The sequence below is a fragment of the Diadema antillarum genome, unplaced genomic scaffold (genome assembly GCF_040938485.1).
Source record: "Diadema antillarum isolate AM-2024a unplaced genomic scaffold, OU_Dant_1.0 seq00000835_RagTag, whole genome shotgun sequence".
NCBI classification, from domain to species: Eukaryota; Metazoa; Echinodermata; class Echinoidea; order Diadematoida; family Diadematidae; genus Diadema; species Diadema antillarum.
In genome coordinates, this window is record NW_027271711.1 from 385,739 (window position 1) to 409,173 (window position 23,435).

The 23,435-nt window shown below is 39.6% G+C and overlaps 1 protein-coding gene across 1 annotated transcript in view; it reads right to left on the minus strand.

The window, feature by feature from the left end:
- LOC139740105 (uncharacterized) overlaps positions 1 to 16,514 on the minus strand; it is a 28,395-nt gene extending 11,881 nt beyond the window's left edge. Inside the window, exon 1 of the mRNA XM_071650689.1 lies at positions 13,737 to 16,514. Within this exon, the coding sequence (XP_071506790.1) occupies positions 13,737 to 16,514 (2,778 nt within the window). The remainder of the gene's footprint in view (positions 1 to 13,736) is intronic.
- Between the last annotated feature and the right edge of the window lie 6,921 nt (positions 16,515 to 23,435).

Here is a 23,435-nt window from a genome sequence, read left to right on the forward strand (position 1 = left end):
ATAACGTAAAATTCACGTCAGTTTTGCGAAGTGTTCATCACGTCATGTTAGCGACATATTTGTGACGTAAATTTCACGTCACTTTTGTTCCGTTTTCATCACTTCATATTAGCGATGTATTTATGACGTAATTTTCACCTCAGTTTTGTTACGTGTTCATCGCATCTTCTCAGCGACATATCTATGACGTAAATTTCACGTCAGTTTTTTGTGTTCATCACTTCATGTTAGCGACGTATTTATGATGTATATTTCATGTCAGTTTTGTTACGTGTCCATCACGTCATATAAGCGATTCATTTATAACGTATATTTCACGTCAGTTTTATGACGTATTGATCACATCAGTTTTACAATATATTTATCACGTCATATTGACTTATTTATGATGTAAATTTCACATCACTCTTGATATGTGTTCATGACGTCATGTTAGCGTTGTATTTATGACGTAAATTTCACTTCACTTTTCTCAATTGTTCATCATGTCATATTAGCAATGTATTCATCACGTAAATTTCACGTCAGTTTTTTGACATTTATCATGTCTTGTCAGTGACATATTTATGGCGTTAATTTCACGTCAGTTTTACGATATATTTATCACGTCTTGGTAGCAACCTACTGATGACGATGTTCATCACGTCATATTAGCAATGTATTTATCATGCTAATTTCACGTCAGCTTTGCAACGTATTTATCAAGTCTTGTCAGCGACGCATTTATGACGTAAATTTTATGTTAGTATTGTTACGATGTATTTATGACGTGAATTTTGTTACGTGTTGATCACGATTATGTCGTTAACATGACTTGATGAAGACTTGGAAGACTTATGTGAAATTTACATCATAAATACGTCGCAACTATGACGTGATGAACACATAATAAAACTGACCTGAAATTCACGTCATAAGTACGTCGCGAATATGACGTGATGAACGTATAATAAAACTGACGTGAAACATAAGTCATAAATCAATCGCTTATATGACGTGAGGACCACGTAACAAAACTGATGTGAAATTTACGTCATAAATACATCGCTAATATGACGTGATGAACACGTGACAAAAGTTAAATCAAATTTACCTCATAAATACGTGGCTAACATGACATGATGAACACGTCGCAAAAGTGATGTGATATTTACGTCATATATACATAGCTAATATGACGTGATGAACACGTCACAAAACTTACGTAGAATTTACGTCATAAGTACAACACTTCGCTAACAAGACATGAGAAATACGTCGCAAAACTGACGTGAAATTTACATCATAAATACGTCGCTAATATGACGTGATGAACACGAGACAAAAGTGACGTGAAATTCACATTAAATTGACGTCTAAATACATCGTAACATAAATGATGTGAAATTTACGTCATAAATACGTCGCTAATATGACATGATATGAACGCGTAACAAAAGTGACATGAAATTCATGTAACAAAACTGAACATGTAACAAAACTAGAGTGAAAATTATGTCATACAAACATCGCTAATATGATGTGCAGAAGACGTCGCAAAACTGACGTGAAATTCTCGCCATAAATATGTCGCAAATATGACGTTATGAACACGTAATAAAACTGACGTAAAATTTACGTCATAAGTACTTAGCTCACAAGACGTGATAAATACGTCGCAAACATGACGTGATGAACACATCAAAAAACTGACATGAAATTAATGTCATAAATACATCGCTAATATGATGTGATGAACACGTATCAAGAGTGACATGAAATTTACGTCATAAATACGTTGCTAATATGAAGTGATGAACACGTATCAAGAGTGACGTGAAATTTACGGCATAAATGGTCGCTAATATGACGTGATGAACATTTGACAAAAGTGACATGAAATTCACATGGAATTCACATCATAAATACATCGTAACAAAACTGACGTTAAATTTGACATGAATACGTCGCTGACAAGACGTGATAAATACGTCGCTGACAAGACGTGAAAGATACGTCGCAAAACTAACGTGAAATTTACATGATGAATACATCGCTAATATGATGTGATTAACACGTGACAAAAGTGAAGTGAAATTTACGTCAAAAATACATCGCTAACATGACGTAATGAACACATTAAAAAACTGATGGGAAATTAACGTCATAAATATATCGCTGATATGACGTGATGAACACGTCACAAAACTGATGTAAAATTTACACCATAAATATGTTGCTTACAAGATGTGATAAATACGTCGCAAAACTGACGTGAAATTAACGTCATTAAATACATCGCTGGTATGACGTGATGAACACGTATCAAGAGTGACGTGAAATTTACGTCATAAAAACGTCGCTAAAATGACGTGATGAACATTTGACAAAAGTGACGTGAAATTCACATGAAATTCACATCATAAATACATCATAACAAAACTGACGTAAAATTTACATCATAAATATGTCGCTGACAAGACATGATAAATGTCAAAAAACTGACGTGATGAATACATTGCTAATATGACATGATGAACAATTGAGAAAAGTGAAGTGAAATTTCCGTCATAAATACAACGCTAACATGACGTGATGAACACATAAAAAAACTGACGGGAAATTCACGTCAAAAATACATCGCTAATATGACATGATGAACGCACACGAAGAGTGACGGGAAATTCATGTCATAAATACATTGCTATTAAATATGACGTGATGAACACACATCAAGAGTGATGTGAAATGTCATAAATACACCGCTGACAAGACGTAATAAATACGTCGCAAAACTGACGTGAAATTTACGTGATGAATACATTGCCAATATGACGTGATGAGCAATTGACAAAAGTAAAGTGAAATTTACGTCATAAATATGTTGCTAACATGACGTGATGAACAATACGTTGTTAACATACGTGATAAATACGTCGCAAAACTGACATGAAATACACGTTATAAATGAATCGCTTATATGATGTTAGGAACACGTAACAAAACTGACATGAAATTTACGTCATAAATATGTCGCTAACATGATGTGATGAACATCTCACAAAACTGATGTAAAATATACGTCATAAGGACGTCCCTAACAAGATGTAATAAATACGTCGCAAAACTGACATCAAATTAACGTGATAAATACATCGCTAATATGACGTGATGAACACGTATCAAGAGGATGTGAAATTTACATCATAAAAACGTCGCTAATATGACGTGATGAACACGTATCAAGAGGACGTGAAATTTACGTCATAAATACGTCGCTAATATGACATGATGAACATGTGACAAAAGTGACGTGAAATACACATAAAATTCACGTCATAAATACATCGTAACAAAACTGATGTAAAATTTACTTCATAAATATGTCGCTGAGAAGACGTGAAAAATACTTTGCAAAACTGATTTGAAATTTGCGTGATGAATACATTGCTAATATGACGTGATGAACAATTGACAAAAGTAAAGTGAAATTTACGTCATAAATACGTCGCTAACATGACGTAATGAGCACTTGAGCATAACTGAGGTGAAATTCTTGTCATAAATATGTCGCAAATATGACGTGATGAACACGTAATAAAACTGACGTAAAATGTACGTCACAAACACGTTGCTTACATACGATGTGATGAATACGTCGCAAAACTGACATGAAATATACGTTATCAATGAATCGCTTATATGACGTGAGGAACAGATAACAAAATTGATGTGAAATTTACGTCATAAATACGTCGCTAACATGACGTGCTGAACATCTCACAAAACTGATGTAAAATATACGTCATAAGTACGTCCCTAACAAGACGTGATAAATATGTCGCAAAACTGATGTGAACATTACATCGCTGATGAGACGTGATGATAGATATGTCGAAACCATTACGTGATGAACATGTCGTAAAACTGACCTGAAATTCTCGTCATATATACGTCGCAAATATGATATGATGAACACGTAATAAAACTGACGTAAAATTTACGTCATAAATACTTCGCTTACATATGACATGATAAATACGTCGCAAAACTGTGATACATCGCTACTATGACCTGATGAACACGTCAGAAACTGACGTAAAATTTACGTCATAAGTACGTCGGTAACAAGACGTGATAAATACGTCGCAAAACTGACGTGAAATTAACGACATAAATGCATCGGTAATATGACGTGATGAACACGTATCAAGAGGGACGTGAAATTTACGTCATAGATACGTCATTAATATGACCTGATAAATATGTCGCAAAACTGACGTGAAATTAACAACATAAATGCATCGGTAATATGACGTGATGAACATGTATCAAGAGGTGCCTTCGAGCGCTCTAAAGCGAACCAAAGCGAACTGAACTAAAGCGTACCGTACCGTACTGTGCCAGTTTGGGAGCGTTCGAATGCTCTGTGGAGAAAGCGTACCTCTCGAGTTATTTTTAGAAAAGTTCACGCTTGTTTGTAGCAAGAAGGTCATTCACCTTGCGCTTGACCTACTTACAGCTGTCCCGAACAAAGAGAATGATGTTTTTGCATTGTGACGTATGCGCATGATACGCGCATGGTTTACAACGAACTTTTGGTACGCTTTGGTACGCTTTTGGAGCACATCGGGAAGTGGTCCACTTTTGGCTCGGTACAGTACGGTACGGTACACTTTAGGAGCGTTCGAACGCTCCTGTAGCGCGGTACGGTACGGTACAGTTCACTTTAGGAGAGCGCTCGAACGCACCCTAGAATTTCAAAGTTCATCCTTCGTTTCCGTTTCCGACACTGTCCGAGATACCAGGATTTTTCTTACAATTTTTTTTTTTGCATGAGCCTGCAGAGTGGGTGAAGAGATAGATAAAAAAAACATAAATTATGACGAAATTTATGAAAGTTGCCACTTGATCTTAAATTCAACAAATTGAAAATAATTATAAACCAATCTATCCGATGAAAAAGACAAAGTACAGGGAAGGATAAAGTGACCTTGCACTAATCCATAGAGTAATGTATAGTGATGTGATTGCCCGATAACTTTGATGTCAAGACCTTGTTTTGGTGGTAAATATGCATAGAAAATGGGTGAATATTTGCATAATTTATCATGCAAATGAGATAATAGATGTGTGTTGTTTAGTATTTGCAGTTAATTTTTGAATCTCTTAATCACATCAGGAATCATGTGATGTAATAACTGTTATGAAACATATTCATATATTGCGGCGGTGCGTTGTAGAATCTCGAAAGCTGCCTGGTCTACGGCCTCTTGAATATCAATTTGCAAACAAATGTTCTTTTAGTGTCATTCAGTTCTCCTTTATTGATTGATTCCAGTACTTGATTTACTTCGGACTCTGACGACATCATAATGTGCAACTTGTTTGCCCGATAACTTAGCTGTATTTTAGTACGCCAAGGTACATTTTGATAGCAAGACTTTGTTTTAGGTAATATATCCATAGAAATGGCCAACTATTTGTGTAATTTATGTGCAAATTAGATTATTAGGGTATTTCTAATAGCTGTTTTTTTCTTGTATCTCCTTATCACGAAAGAATCATCAACTTATGTCTTGATATTATAACTATAATGATTCAGATTCATGTATCGCAGCAATGTGTTGTAGAATCTCGAAGCCTGTCGTATAGTAAAGCCTCTTGCATACCAATTTGCATACGTTATTGCAAATATTGTTATTCATTTTTTTGTTCTGAATTGGTTGATTCCAGTACTTGATCTTACTCGGACTCAGATGACACTATATGTACACTTTGTTTGACCGATAGCATATCTATTTTTTTTCACTACGTCAAGGTACACTTTAATAGTAAAACTTTGTTTTAGGGGAAAACATGTTGAAAAAATGGAAAAATATTTGCATAATTTATTATGCAAATGAGATGCATATTGTATTTTGATATTTAAAGTTGGTTCTTGTATCTCTTTATCATACTAGGAATCGTGAACCGGTCTTGATACAATCATAACTATCATCAGATTTATGATTCAGATCCATATATTGCGGCAATGCGTTGTAAAATCTAGAATCCTGCCAGTTATGTATCCTCTTGTATACCAATTTGCATCTAGATATTTGCATAGGCCTATGTGTAATTCAATTCTTTTGAATTGATTGAATTCTTCTGAATTTATTAATTTTGATTCAACTCTGGCGACACCAAGTACTTTTTGTTTACCCGATAACTTGTTAAAATGATTAAAATCAGAAGTGAACACGATGGTATACTATACATGTGCATACATGCGGTAATGCATTGCTGTATCAGCGGCAACTCCTAATCTGCATATTTCACTTCTTAATTTGTATATATAAGTTGTTGTTGTTGTTGTTCATTTTCCATCCGTGAAGATGGCTGGATAGCCCATATTCAGCTACACTAAGCTGGTCTTCCATGGGGTCCAGTTGGATGTGGGGTGGGACCACTTCACCGGGTTAGACACCCTGCTCTTTACGATGAATGAATGACGCGGGATCTTTTACGTGCATGAGCTGTGACTCTCTCATACACGGGACCTCCATTTTATGTCCTATCCGAGGGACAGAGTGTTTTGCCTCTTGCTAGAGGGGGCGGTATGTTTACACACAACATTGCTCAGTCCAGACTCGGGTTCGAACCCGGGCCGCGTGATCGTGAGGCATAAGTGAAAGTTATGAACAATTTATGACCTAACTATTGTCTTTGCACCTAAATTTCTGAAATTATTACTATTTCTGCATGTCTATGGAGATTTTATGAAAATTAGATCATCGAAACACCTTTAGTAAAAAGCAATGCCGCGGCCATTTTGTTTATGCAAATTAGATGCTCTTAGACTCAAAATTCCGCTTGGGAACCGAAATTTTTGGATTCAGTGTACTTGAATTATACAAAATAGACCGGTTCCCAACTTTTACTAAAAAATGCCTCTAACAGTCATATTTTCCCCAAATCCCACTAGACTATTACGCAGAATACTTAAGGAATCATAGTGGCCATGGATGCAGCAATCTGTAATGACGTTGTTACGGCAGACATTGTCGGCCCGTGAAATAGGCGACAAATAATTGTGCAGGGTACTGACGGCACAAATCATTGCCCTTGCACAATTGGCGACAATTTGTGCAGAGGGCCGACGGCACAAATTGTCGCCAGGCGACATATTGTGCAAATTGTGCTATGATAATTGAGTGTCCGTTTGTGTGTGTGTATGTATGTATGTGTGGGTGCGCGTGAAGAGGAGAGAAATGGATCAATAAGGTGTGGGTTTGAGCAGGGAGGTGTTAGAAAAGGAGAGGCAACTCTTCGTAATTCATGCAAACACATGTTTTGGTTCAAAGCGTTACAATGGGATGTCTAGCATAAATCAGTGGCGTATCTAGGGGAAACGGCGCCGCCCAGGGCAAGCGCGAAAATTGCGCCCCTAATTTCTGAAAAAGTGTTCAACCCCAACCCCATCCCGGTAAGGGACTTTAAACAAAGTCTACATGATATGCTTTTATGCTTTTTTCAAGCACTTAAAATGGGTCTTTTGAGGGTGATTTAAATGTAGCGAATTTTGATACATTTTGGCGAGCGAGCGCAGCGAGCGAGCCGAAAATGTTTGTATTTCAGCTTACAAAACATGGAATTCTTGCCATTTTTTGCTTATCAAATCTTATAATTCTAATCAAGATATAGTGACGGCCTTATAGATAACGATTTATACCAACAAACTGAGGACTTTAAAAAAATACTCTAAATTAGTGCGCGCGAGTGAGCCGAAATTTGTATATTTCTGCGTCATCATCACGTTTTGTTCTTATCTCTCTTTTTCATATACATATATATATATATAAATTTTGGCGAGCGAGCGCAGCGAGCGAGCCGAAAATTTTTGTATTTCAGCTTACAAAACATGGAATTCTTGTCATTTTTTGCTTATTAAATCTCACAATTCTAATCAAGATATAGTGACAGCCTTATAGATAACAATAAATTTTTGTATTTCAGCTTACAAAACATGGAATTCTTGCCATTTTTTGCTTATCAAATCTTACAATTCTAATCAAGATATAGTGACGACCTTATAGATAACGATTTATACCAACAAACTGAAGCCGAAATTTGTATATTTCTGCGTCATCATTACGTTTTGTTCTGATCTTTTTTGATTTTTTTTTGCGCCCCCCCGTATGTTCGAAACCGTTGGCGTCCTCTTTTGATCCAATCGGCGATCGCCTTCAGAACGAAAGAAATTGCAGTCGCTACTCAGTGAAACATTTTGCCTGCTAAATATTAAATGACATGTGTGAACACAATACACATTGTCATTTTGTCCGCGTCGTCACGTTTTGTTCTTATCTTCTTCTTCCTTTTTTTGATAAATTTGAGTGAGCGCAGCGAGCGAGCCGAAAATTTTTATATTTCAGCTTACTAAACATGGAACTCTTGTCATTTTTTGCTTATTAAATCTTACAATTCTAATCAAGATATAGTGACGGCCTTATAGATTAGTGACGATTTATACCACCAAACTGAGGACTTGAAAAAATACTCTAAATTAGTACGGGCGAGTGAGCCGAAATTTGTATATTTCCAAGTCATCATTGCGTTTTGTTCTTATCTTGTTTGATTTGGGGTTTTTTTGCCCCCCCCCCCCGTATGTTCGAAACCGTTGGCGCCTTTTGATCCAATTGGCGATCGCTTCAGAACGAAAGAAATTGCAGCCGCTGCTCAGTGAAACATTTTGCCTGCTAAATATTAAATGACATGTGTGAACACAATAGACATTGTCTTTTTGTCCGCGTCATCAAGTTTTGTTCTTATCTTCTTTTTTATATATATTTGGCGAGCGAGCGCAGCGAGCGCGCCGAAAATTTTTTTATTTCAGCTTACGGAACATTAAATTCTTGTGTGAACACAATAAACATTGTAATTTTGTCCGCGTCATCATCATGTTTTGTTTTTATCCTGTTTGATTTGGTTTTCTGCCTCCCTCCCCCCCCCCCATCATTCTCCCTCCCCCCTTTCCGGCCGAGTTTTTTTCTTCTTCTTCTTCTTCTTCTTTTTTCTTCTTCTTCTTCTTCGTTTTTTTTTTTTTTCGTTTTTTGCGCCCCTAAGGAGTGGCGCCCGGGGCACGTGCCCCCTTGCCCCCCCTAGATACGCCACTGCTAGCATTCCACTATACACTTTTAAGTCATGCGCTGCACCGCTCTAGTTGCAAGGCGAAGTTCGGAGACGAAGAACGCATTTCACCTTTCGTTGAATTACAAGCGTTATTTCCCCGTAAGAATTTAAATGAAATACTCGAATTGATTAAGAGTAGTTTAGGAAAGAATTCAATATCATACACATGTATTTCTAGTTTCTTCGTAATGCGCAAATTGAAATGAAATGAAACTTAGGCCATCTTAAAAACCTAATATTTTTCTATAATGCGCACATTTCCGCATGTTAGTTTTCTATCCTTTAATCTGGGATATTTTGATCTTTCAAATAAAGTACTCCGCTAAAGCGTGCACCAGCTTACTTTTAAACTATTTGCTGTTTAAATTGTCAGTTTTACACTGCATTTTGATTCGCTGCTCCAATTCAAGGTACACAAATTCATTGTTGCCATCACATTGAAAGAGAGAGAGCGACATGCAGTAGGGGCAAGTATTTCCTGATGTGAGAGCGCTAGATCCAATTATTGATGCTCTCTTTTGTCAAAGCACCTGATTTCCACCTGTAGTTAAGCGCATAACTTCTCGGCGGTGCCGCGCATGACTTCAAAGGAGAGCAGGAGTTGTCTCTCCTTTTCTAACACCTCCCTGGTTTGAGGGACGGTGTGAATGTGCATGTGTGTATGTGTGTGTGTGTGGAGTGGGTGGATAATGGATGAGTGTAAGGGATGTGTGTGAAGGCGGATGTAAACGTGAACGGGATATGTATGTGTGTGCGTAAACGCGTGTGTCTGTGTGCGAGTGTTTGTGTTTAGGCGGGGTTAGTACCAGTTGATGGTGAGTGGTGGTTTTATGAGCAGGTGTTAGGTTTATCTGTGTTTTTGGTGTGTGCGTGCGCGCGCGTGCGTGTTAGTGGTGTGTGAGGGTGCGTGTGTGTGTGGGGGGGTGTGGAGTAACGGGTGTGGTGTGAGAGGTGCTTTATGGTATTGGAGAGTGTGTATGTGTGCGTATGTGCGTGTGTGTTATTGTATGTGTAAGGATGTATGATGGAGGTGGTATGTCCATAATGAGGATTTGTGTTTGTTGGTGCTTGCGCCCTACTTTTAACCACACAATTTGTAGTGGATCTAACATTATCTTCTGCGACTTAAAAACAACGACCCATAACAATTTTTGCATTTACGTTTCATTTTACCTGCACAAATTTTCGCCATTGAAGTCAAAACTTGGGAACTGCATGAGCAGCACAATTTTGGCAGGCGATAAATTGTGCAGGGGCGACAATTTGTGCAGGGGCAACAATTTGTGCCTCAACGGACGTAATCAGAATATGAGACGAATATGAAGAATACGAGGCGAGATTCATCAGAATACAAGAGAAGTTTCGACACTAATTGCAACAGGGCACACTATTTACTCCAACCGAAATGGAGTTATTTCACATCTTCTGAACTATAAAAGCTTTTTTGTATTTCTATTTAGCAGAACAAATTATAATTGATATCTTGTTTTCGTAAGTTTTAGTATCATCTTAATATCATCCAGAGTCAGCTACTGCTCCCTCGAAATAGGTTAAAACCATCAAAATGTTCTCAATTTTTGTTACATTTAAATGTCCGTTTTTGATGGCCATTTTGGCAATGATTTTGAATATTTCAAAAGACTCAAGGATTCAATAGTTGCATCATAAAGATTCGGATTCAGCATCCTCAAAATAGGGTAAAACGACCAATTGTTTACAATTTTTGACGATTTAGATGACAGTAGGGCCTATACATAGGAATTTCCGGTTTTGGCGGCTATTTTGGCGGCCATTTTGAATATTTCGAAACCCTCAAGAATGCAAGAGTTGCATCATCCAGGTTCGGATTCAGCACCCTCGAAATAGGGTGAAACCATCAATTGTTTTCAATTTTTCACGATTCAAATCGAAACAATCCAATCGTGTAACAAATCATTCCTGTACATGTATTGCGTATCCGGGCACTTACCCCCTGGGCAACTACCTTCCGGATAACTACCACAAGGATAATTACCCCCCAGGGCTATTCCCCCCTAGGGCAACTACCATCCGGACAACTACCCTCCTAGGGTAATTACCCTCCAGGGCAATTACTCCCTAGGGCAACTACCCCCCGGACAACTACCCTCTTAGGGCAATCACCCCCAGGGCAATACCCCCTATAGGACAACTACCCAACCGGATAACTACCCACCGGTTAACTACCCCCCGGATAACTACCACCCATATAATTACCCCCCGGAAAATTACCCCCTATATAACCACCCTCCTGATAACTACCACCCAGATAACTACCTCCCGGACAACTACCCCCTGGATAACTAACCCCCGGATAACTATACCACCAAGATTACTACCACCCTGATAACTACCCCCCGGATAACTACCACCCGGAAAACTACCACCCGGAAAACTACCCCCTGGACATCTACCCCCCCCCCCCCCCCATAACTACCACCCGGAACCCCCCCCCCCCCTGGTAAAAAAAAAATCCCTGGATAACTAGGGCCTATATCCCTTGGTTAAATACCTCCCTCGCCGTGAAAGACGTTAGCAGCTGTAGCCGTGTTCCCCGACATTTTGTGTGCATTTCGTGCGATATAAGACATTCATGCACTAGTATATCATTATTGTATACATCTGCAATGAAGCCTGCTTTTATGTAAGCCTACATCTACATTGTGTCTAGGTTTTATACGTACGCACACGTGTGTTTCACGCACTGAAAATGATGATTATTGAGTTGCTGCAGAGGAGCATTATGTGATAATTGGTTATTGCTTTTTGGTTATTTGTTATTGGTTATCCCAGGGTTCTGTTGGAGGCCCGTTATTTTGTTTTTGTTTTTGTTTGTCTGTTTATCTAACTAATCAGGAAAGTATTGCGCAAACGTTGTATTGGTTATCATTGTTATGCATATGATACACAACTTCATTTTCTTTCAAACCTGCTGTGTCTTCACTGTCATCGGCCATTGCAAAACTTGGTAAGACCTGAAGAATCTGGCTTACATCCAGTGGCCTTAAACTGAATGATGATAAATCTTGAGTTGTTTTCTTTTTTAATATATGTATATATTGATTTAGAGAATTATATGTTAAGTAAGGTCGATCATTAATGATGTTATGTCCATATCGGTCCGGTCTGTAGCACTTGCATACTTCATCAAAAACAGCCCGTAACTTAGGTGTGATAGTTGATCACGAAATCTCATTTCGAAGTCATATAACTCAAGTTCAGCGGAATGAGTTGGGTAATTTAAGTTTCATAAGATTTATTATTATACCTGGCAACGCTAGGGTAATAATAATGGCAGGGCCCTCTGGTAGAGCAGTGGAACCACTGAAGAGGCTACCCTGGGTAAATAAGACCGTATTATTATTATTTTTTTTTTTTTTTTTTTTTTTTTTTGGGGGGGGGGGGGGTCAAAATCTGCAGCTGATATCAACGGCGTAAATCCGGACTGGGTAAGGGGGGGGATGATCGGCGATAGTCACCATTACCACGATTACAAGCCCATAACCGCACCGGCGCAGCTTTTTTTTTTTTTTTTTGGGGGGGGGGGAGAAGCTTGGTGCCCCCCCCCCCCCCACACACACACATACACTTTACAGGGATCGAATGTCCCACTCTTTTGCATGAAATATAAAGTGGAAGGGAAGTGGCAGTAAAGATTTGAAGTCTTTTTGTTCTGGTTTTTGTTTGTTTTTTGCTTGTCAGCCGTCTTTCGGCGGAAGATCAGATCTTAAAAGTATGAATACTTTTTTGTTGTTGTTTCTCTTGTCTTTTGATTTTCTTCTTGACTGAAAGGCAATTTTGACCCCCAACCCTTTCAAAAACGTAGCGCAGCCCTGAATAATGCCAAAATAAATTCAATAAAAAGGTAACATTCCTTTTCTGTAATAAAATTATGTAATAAACCGAGAATAGATATTTTCTTATAGTTATTGTATTTTTCAATTTTCTTGATTTAAGTCAATACAGCATTCATCCCAGGGGCATCGTTCCGTTTTAATGATGGTGGGTGGGGGAGGGACTTGGAGTTGGGATATCTGTGCGAGGGTATGTGGGGGGGGGGGGGGGAGATTTTACATTTTCAGACCTGAAACTCAGCGATCTGGTGCACACTTTTGGTGAAATTTGGGATTTTTTTCCAATCAAAAAACAAGAAAGCAAAAGAAATATTCATAGATAATTGAATGACTAAATCGTGATATTTCAGCTCTTGCTCCGCCTGTGCGACATCACTGTGAAGGCGTACTAAATAGTGGTGCCTATCACCGGCGTAGACAGGATATGATCATTAGGAGGAGCGGTTAGATGCGAACGAGAGGAGCGAGCGAAGGAGGGGAGGGTGTGGGAGGGGGATGTTCCCCTCCCAAGGTGAGAACTTTTTGCATTTAGATGTTGTAAAGGTGTAATTTGATGCATGTTTTTGCTTGTTTTATCGACTTGAAATAGTCCCACGTGTTTACGGTAGCTACGACTACTACTACTACTTATTCGAGGGCATGTACTTGCTTCAGCCGTTGCCAACTCGGGTTCCATAAACAAAGTTACGCCTCCAAACCTCTCTATCTAACATGAATGACTGTCCGTAGGTCATTAATGCTATCAAGGCCTGCATCCTTCTTCAGGACACTGATTGAAGTGGCCTTACGTCTTCCTCGTTTTGCAGTTCCCTGTTTAGGTTCCCAGAGTACGAGGGAATTCGCAGATAGCTCAGGGTGTCGCGCACAGTGTCCCGCTAATCGCATCCTTCTCTCACGCACTTTGTCAGACACCTTTGGCAATGTACCATACAAGTCATTATTTCTAACGTAGTCACTCCATGGCACATTAAGGGCTATCCTGAGCATGCGTGTGTACACTCTGTCCAATCCTTTCTCTTGTCTGGCTGTAAGTGTCCACGTCTCTGCTCCATACAGTAATACAGACTCAACTGTTGTGACAAAAAGTCGCCGTTTTATGTCGTCGCTAAGCTGAGATTTCCACACTTTCCTCATACTGTGCAAAGCATTCCATGCGTGGCCACGTCTGATCCTGATGTCTTGTTCTGTCGAGGCAATCCAGGAGCCCAGATCCTTGAAGTCGTTCTTCACATCGAGTACTGCGCCGTCTAAGGTTGTGATAGTGGTATCGTCGATATTAAATGCCATCACCTTTGTCTTCTTTGCATTGAGCCGTAGACCAATCTTCTTGCACTCCTTTTCCACTGCAAATAGCAGCTCCCTTGCCTTTTCAGTCGTATCTGATATTAAGGCAATATCGTCAGCAAAATCAAGATCAGTGACCATTACGGGCGGAACACGACGGCTTTGACGGGGCACCAATGTAAATCCAAGCTCCTCCTCCTTGCCTTTGATGGCAAGCCTCAAAGCATAGTCAAGGGCTACGATAAACAGAAAGGGTGCCAATGTGTCTCCTTGAAGTACTCCAGCCAGTATTTCAAAATACTCTGTCTCTCCATCAGGCGAGCACACCTTTGCATGCGTCTTGGAGTAAATGATATCAATCGCACGAACTAGTTTCTCAGGAATGCCATAAGCGTTGAGAATCTCTAGGAGCTTCCCCCGATGGATGCTGTCAAAGGCCTTCTTGAAATCGATAAATGTGATCACTGCAGAGAGGCTCCTATCTCTCACTCCTTCAAGTATTCTTCTAAGTGCTAGGATCTGTCCTACAGTCGATCGTTCCTGTCGGAAGCCATTCTGGGAGTTCCTAAGCAGTGGGTCAATGTAGGGTCTGATACGGTTCAAGATCATTCTGTTATATGTTTTGGAAACTACTGAGCTCAGACAAATCCCACGGTAGTTGTCAGTCTTGGAGAGATCCCCTGACTTTGGTACTGGGATGATGTTAAGTGTAGACCACTGTTCCGGCTTTTCCCCATCCTCATATGAGCGGTTGATAAATTCTAAGATAATATCATCCACAGGAACATATTTCAGAACTTCAGGGGCTACCCCATCCTCCCCACTGCTTTTGTTGTTCTTCATTTCTACTTTAGCCTTCGTGTACTCACTCATCGTAAACGGACCATCTGGTATGGGAAGGTCACTAAAAATAGGTGTTATTGGTTCATTACTTTCTAGAAGCTCAGGAGGGTTGCCCAAGAGGTTCTTGAAGTGTGAGTACCAGGTCGCAACTCTCTTTTCTACACTTTCACCTCGAATCCTGACAGACTGAGATGCCTTTCGTCCGAAGATGTCATTGATGAGCTTCCAGCTCTGTCCATATTTTCTATTTTCATGTGCTTGCTCTACTTCAGCTATTTGCCTACGCAATTTTTCCTGATCCAGAATTGCATGTGTTCTGTACAAGTTTTCCCTTGTCCTTGCATATTCTTCTCTGCTCTTGCCATCTTCACCCTTGTCTGCGATGAACGCCCTATATGCAGCTTTCGTCTTCTTCCTGGCAACAGCAACTTTAATTTTTAAGCTTTGCTCCTCCCTCCGAGCCTTTTTGATCTGCTTGAGACATGTTTCTGCTGCTTGTTGATTTGCATCAATAAAGCGTTGGTACGTTTCTGTGGCAGACTCATTCTCCTCCTGGAGTACATGAAATCTGTTTCTTATTTCCACTGCGTATTGCTCCTGTAATTGACGGTCGGTTGTTAGATCCTCCCAAGCATATTTCACTCTTTTCACTTTCTGCTTTTTCGGCGCCCTAAGACTAAGTCTTATTGTTGCAGTCACCACCCTGTGATCAGATCCGAGAGAGGAAAAGGACCCATAAGCTTCACTGTTAACGATGCTTTTACGCCACTTCTTACGTGTCAGAATATAATCTAACTGATGGGTGGTCTTGTTTGGTGACATCAATGTCCATAGTTTTCCCTTTCGTTTCTGAAAGAGCGTGTTTGTGGCCAATAACTGATATTCTTCCATCACATCAAGCAGTCGTCTGCCATTGTCATTCGTCTGGTCATTGCATGTGAACAGGACATCATCTGGACCGAGTCGTGCGTTGAGATTGCCAAGCACCACCAAGAAGTGATGGCGAGGAACAGCTTCAATTGCTTGACGAAGATTGTCATCGAAGTCAGTTTTGTCAGTGCTAGCTGCATATTCACATGGTGCATATGCAACAATTACAGTTAATGCAGGATTTCCCTGGAAGGTTGCTTTAATCAGCCTGTCTGAAATACGATCTACACCAATAAGAGCCCTTTGAGCTATCTTGCCGATAACAATACCAACTCCTCCTGTTGCCGCTTGCATTGTATTCCTCCATGCTGATGCCGTGTAGATTTCATACCCCTGACCAACTTTATAGCAGTTGATGTCATCTATCCTGTCTGTCTCATGCACCTGTCTGTGCTCCTGGATCCCACATATTTCTACACTCTGCTTCGTCATATTCCAGGCCAGTTCATCGGCTTTAATAATAATAATAATAATAATAGTGAGACTCTTATAAAGCGCACATTTCTACCTAAAAAAGATACTCAAGGCGCTATAGAACAGAGTACATTTTGTGTCACGTTACAACAGTATCACAGAAAATAATAAGACAATAAACCAACAAACAATAGTCCTTTATACGTACACATACTATACATACAGGTATACAATATCTTCAATTCAAATTAAAAATATATGTCTTGAGATTCTTTTTGAAACTATCAATGGAAGATGCTTCTCTAAGAGATTTTGGTAGACCATTCCATAGTTTTGGGCCCATATATGAAAAAGCCCGATCCCCCCAATTATGCTTGATTCGAGGTACCTGTAATGTTAGCGAGTTTGATGAACGGAGATTACGTGGTGGTTGGTGAAGATGAAGAGTATTTTGAAGGTAGACAGGGGCAAATTTACGCAATGTACGGTAAACAAGAAGAAGAATCTTGAAGTTAATACGTTTTTCTACAGGAAGCCAGTGTAGGGAACGAAGTATTGGGGTAGTATGCACAGTTTTCTTCTTGAAAGTAAGTAATCTAGCGGCACAATTCTGAAGACGTTGCAGTTTACTGAGTTCTTTTTGTGGAAGGCTACAAAACAGAGAATTGCAGAAATCTAGACGAGACGAAATAAGAGCATGCATCAGTTTTTCTGCTGCTGATCTAGTTAAATATCTCCGAATTGAGCCCAGGTTACGCAAATGAAATCTTACAGATTGGGATACATATGAAATGTGGTCTTTGAATGTCAGATTTGCATCATAAACAACACCAAGATTACGAACTTTGTTCGAAGGCTTGATATTACTATTGCCAATCCTAACAAAACATGTATCAGAATTCACTTTAGACAACATCTGTTTGGATCCTATTAGAACAAATTCTGACTTACTGTCATTAAATTTGAGACCATTTCTTTCCATCCATGCCTTAACATCATCAATACATAATTCCAATCTTTTTACAGCTTCAGTGAGTTCAGTCCTGGTTGGTGAAAAGGATACAAATATTTGTATATCATCTGCATAACAGTGATACTGAATGTCGTGTCTTTCAAAAATGTGTCTAATCCTTGAAAGATATAATCAAAATAGAAGTGGTCCACCTACAGACCCTTGCGGGACTCCGCAAGTAAGTGCAGCCGGATCAATTGGGCTCAGTTGGGCTCAGTTACATTCCTAAATTCTAATTACAGTCAATTACACTTTTAACTCAGTTTTTCAAACCTCTGCACTTGTCATGATCAATATGATTATAGACTCTGTTTGGACTGGCTTGTTCGGCCTGTAGACAAGTGGGGATGGAAAGTTTTGCAGGGATGATTAAATCATCCCTGAAACATGACTGAGAATATGTTGGGGTTGTGGCTGAGCCCAACAAGCTGAGTGGACTCGGTTCTTTGTTTTTGGTATAAATGAGGGAGTTTTTAGCCTCCCCCTTGCATTGTATTACAATTTGTTTTTTTACCATTGCAAAAAAGAAAACATTATACGGTACTTATATATGCAGCAAAGTCAAAATTCTGTATCTGTTAATCTGTGAAGAAGCAAAATAAAGACGGAAAAAGAAAAAAAAAAAGTGCAGCCGGATCAGAGTTACTGTCATTGATCTTAACATATTGTGAACGGCTGGCAAGGTAAGATTGAAACCACTCTAATGCAAGTCCTGTGACACCAACAGATCTGAGAGTCTGGGTGAGAATGGAATGGTCAACAGTATCAAAAGCTGCCGACATATCAAGTAAAACAACTGCAGTGATATTCCCAGCATCCATTTGTCTCAAACATTGATCAGTTAGGTCAGTAAGTAATGTCTCTACACTATGATCTGGGCGATACGCTGATTGGTAGATATCAAGAAAATCATTCTCCTGCAAGTAGTCTCGTAGGCGTGAAAAGGAAACACGTTCCATAACTTTGCTAACAAATGACAGGTTTGAAATTGGTCGATAATTGTTTAACATGTTCTTATCTAAATGAGGTCTTTTGAGGATTGGAAATATCATCGCTGTTTTCAATTCATTTGGCACAACACCTGCTACAAAACTGCCATTTATAATGCTCGTAATGGCAGGGGCAGTCACTGATACACATTTTTTTATCAGATCCGTACAAAAATTCACATGACTTATTTGGAGACTTCATAATCATATTCTTAACCTCAGTTACAGAGGTTGGATTTAGTGAGTCTAATTTTGAAGTAGTTGCAACTTCAGCTTCACTTTTAACCACACGGACACATGGTAAGGATGAGCGTATATTCGCTATCTTATCAACAAAAAACCGATTAAACTCGTTAGCCAACTCTTTGTCAGAATCATGCTCAGGTAGAGGGGATTTCTGTTTTCTGCCAAGAAGCTTATTTACAACCTGAAAGAGTTTCTTCGTGTCTTTACCACAGTCATTAACTTGTTTAGAGTGATATTCAGTTTTCGCTTTCCTGAGCAGTGAACGGACATACTGACGCTGTTTACAATACAACTGCCGATCAATCTCTAACGACTTCCTCCATTTTCTTTCTAATTGCCTTCGACGCAGTTTCGCACTTGTAATTTCTTCATTGTACCATTGAGTGTTTGGGCGAAGGTTAATACAGCGCTTCTGGATAGGGGCGTACTTGTCCAGAACCGCCGACAAAGTAGAGTTATAATTAACCCTGAGTCACCATCCGCGATCTTTGGCATCGTCAGAGTTTGGATGTTAAACGTGGCCATCTTGAGAGGCTGCTTACATCTTAACATTGCCACGGGTTTCTTACACCTATTAGTCGTACCCCTCCCTGAAGGGTTTAAGGGCACGCCATCATCATGTCCGCATTGCGAACGTGTTCGAACCCTCGCAGCATTAAATCTCCTGCGGACTCCCGCCGCGGGAAGTATAGGATTTGGTCGGGCATTTGCATTCATGGTTCTATTCATAGCTAAAAGTACGAGCGAGGGTCGCTACTCCTCTCGCCCAGAATAGTGATACAAAAGTAAGAAGAGAAAAATTCAACATTAGGTCCAGTTGTACCGGTAAGCCATATGGGTTATACTCTATGCCTACCTCGTTGGTGATGGTTTAAGGCAACTGACAGTTGAGGAAAAAGGAACAAGAAAATGTCACGCGACAGTTACGAAGACACTCTCTGATTCTAAACAGGTCGAGATCCAGTAAAGTGCAAGCATAACATCAGGTGACACAGATGTCCGGGGTTTTTATTTGTTTGTTTGTTTATTTTGCTGTTTCTAGTTTACCTTTCGAACTTGGTTGGATGTTGCTCCTAGCAGTTCTATATCGAATAATCTATATTATCCGCGAATATTTATACTGTTTAGAAAGTATTATGTTGTGCATAAAAGAGAAGGTATATAGGAAAAGAGAAGTAGAGTTTGACCTGTCTGGTTACGCCGTTCCCGTTAACACAGAGTATACCCCATGTTAACACCAGTGAAGTCTCGGCCTTTCCCGGGGGCAGGCGCATTTCCCCTATCTGACCTAGTATAGGATCAACACAAACCTAACAGACAGGGAACTCTGTGAATAAGGTAGAACGACAGGAAAGAAGAAGAAAGGACATAGTAGATGAGAGAAGGGAAATCTAGGGCGATTCAGTACCAGAGGACGAACAGCGTAAATCTCTGTGACGTCATAATCATAGGCAAAACTATAGGCGCCCTGCTAGCCAGCGCGTACTTGTAGTTGAGGAGATCTATAGTGACATCACAATTAGTTGCATTCCTTGCGTAGCATTATGCGCGCGTCTATTCAGCGTATTTTTGTTTATACTTGTTATTGTGGCACGCTAAATTTGTAATACCTCTTCTACAAAATCGATCAGAAATGAGTCAAAAACCCGGAAAAAACTCAGAAACACTCAAATTACGTGCTACGTACCAGACATCATCGGCATCAGCGCAGTGAATGCAATCTAGCTGTATGAAAAAGTCCTTTCGATGAAATGCGTAAGTGCTGAAAGCACAGCATAAAGACGGAGCTCCAATCCAGCACGTCCGTCCTCTGGTACCCTCTTATAACCCTCTGAAGAATATCATACATCGGTAGCAGAATATTTTGATGTAGATTATTATTGATAAATTGCCCTAATTTGCCCTACATCGACGTAAATATATTTACGTCGATGTAGGGCAATTTGTCAATCAGTTGCAATGAAAACATCTCGACGGAAGAATTTCTTGAATTTGAATAATAAAGCAGTACCCGCTGCATGCTAGAAGGATTAGAACCAACACTTGGTGTCGGGCGAAAGCTCGGTGGTCTAGTGGAGCTGATGTCTGTCCGGTGATCAGGAGGTCGCAGGTTCGAGTCCTGCTCGAGTGTGTACGACCATGATTTTTTTTTTATCATGGCAACTACTAAAACACTGATCAATTCAGTGCTAATTTACGTCGCTGTAGGGCACTTTGTCAATCAGTTGCAATGTATGATATGTTCTTTTTTATTTTTTGAAACGCCATGAGCATCGAAAAAAAAGTGGACCTGCGCACTGTGCAAGTATAGCCACCATTATCATTGTATTATTATTATTATTATTATTATTATTATTATTATTATTATTATCATTATCATTATTATCACTAGTAAAGCAAGCATGCTTTTCACTATTGCATTCCTAGACTCAATGCAGAAATGGGGATTTCTGAGCGTTAGCCTTGGATGACCAGCACGGCCGCAAAGCAAGCAAGCAAACAAGCAAAGGGACGAGACAAAAACACAGATGGTTAATGTATTATCGGCACGAATGCGGCTCGGGAATACCGAAACATTAACAAGAAACGAATAATTTATCACTGTGATTGCTTGGACTTTGTTGATACCCGTTATTTTTCGCTGTTCACAGAATATGAGTTTTTCGACTGAAATAACAAACGATGTTAGAAAAAAGAAATGGGAGGGGTAATTTTCTTGTGGAAAATTAATCGGTGGAGAGGTGATTGTTTGGGGCTTCATTTTAGAAAAGGACAATTTTAAATGGAAATAATGTTCTGTGTTAGCTATAATCTATAGAAGTTACTGCAAAATGATGCAGCAGGGAAATACTGAAATGAGTGCTACGGTATAAACAGAAAATCGCATCGAAATTCTCCTAGCCACATCTGGAGGCAGTGATAAGCATTGTCAAAACAGATACAGTAATATATTCATTAATTGATGAAATAAATGTAATATATGTGGGCCTATAACTAGACATAATTATGGGATATTGCGGCTACTCCATGACCTTTCATCCCAGACAGAACTGCTTCTGAGTAGTTGACTTGGGCCGTGGGTTCGGGTGCCCGATGGGAAATAGTCCTGGTGAATTGGCCTGGAGGGTAAGAAGTTTGATATCCGAAGGTAGTTGCAGGCTATCAAGATTGGTGGGAGAGCCCTATATGGAGTAATCACCCGGGTGATGTTTATCTGGTGGGTAATTGCCCTGGGGAAATTTTCCTGGTGGTATTTATCGGGGGGGGGGGGGGTAGTTTGAGTTGCCCTATATGGGGAATAGCACTGGAGGTAAGTTGTTCGGGGCCAGCCCTGGGATTGCCCTGGCGGGTATAATTGCACTCTGAAAGTTGAAGATTGCAGTGGTAATTCCCCAGAGTAGTATCAATTATCGGGTAGAAGTTGTTATACCAGGGGTAGCAATGCGGGTAGTAGTTATCCCGATTGTAGTGCAACCTTCGTCATTTGTCGGTGTGAGATAATGTTTTACGGAAACAGTATTTTTAGAAAAAAAAATAAATTACCAGTGTTTTTCTCACTCCATTTTTCAGGTTTCTGCATTGAGATTTCTGTGCTCTGAGTTGTTTATGATTTTTGTGTTGTTCTGTGATATTATTTTTGTGTCACTGTGCCAACTGTATTGTATGTGCTTTGTGAATCTCCTGGACCATTTTTGTGTTAAGTAATTCGAGGATTTGGCTGAAAATCGGCAAACTGGATTTGGGGTTTGATATCGTTTGTACGGGAGCCACACTACAGCCTTCATATTCAGGTATGTGTTTATGCGCTCATGCGAGCCTAGAGCTGTTAAGCGCGTAGAAGTCATACGCGTTTGTGTTCATGCGCTCAACTGTTGTACTTGAATGAGCTGTAGCTTTTTTAAATTTTTATGTACGTTTTGCACAATGCAGTGATAATGATCAGTATAATGGAACGAATGAGGTATATGTTTGTTGTGAGTCTAATACTGACTCTTTTGCCATGTATGTATTGTTGTACAGCCACATGCACTTTTAGTAGGTCTATACTACCAACTGTGAAGAATGATAAGAACATGTCTAGTACCGGTATCAGAGTAAAAGGCTACTCAAAAGCATGCATTTTGTATTATAAGAATGCAAGCTCTACTTTTCACATGTCACTGCTTACCAGTGGAGATGTTGAAATCAACCCAGGTCCGTCATTTAGTGTGTCAGCTACCAAAGATCATGCTGTTGATAACAATACAAGACGTGCTGAACCCTTACAATGTTTACTCCACTAAACCTTCTTGTAAGTGCCTTAGGATTAATGAAGTGACATGGCAACGAATAACAGCACTACAGATTAACAGAGTGAAAAAGACTCACAGAGGTAAAAGAGTAGTAAGACAAAATAGGGATCAAACTGTGAAGTTGTTACACGAAAGAAAATTTGTGAATTCTGATATTTCATGTATGAATTTGAAATTTGCTATGTTAAATGCCAGATCGCTGAAGAACAAAACCGCTGAATTTGTAGATTATATTCTTGATCATGAATTAGACATTGTTGCTATTTGTGAAACATGGCTTACGCCTAATGATGCTGCTCCGATTGGTCAATTGCCACCACATGGCTTCACATTTAAGCACATTCCCAGAGTTGGCAAACGAGGAGGAGGAATAGCTGTGTTGTTTAAAAGTCAATTAGAT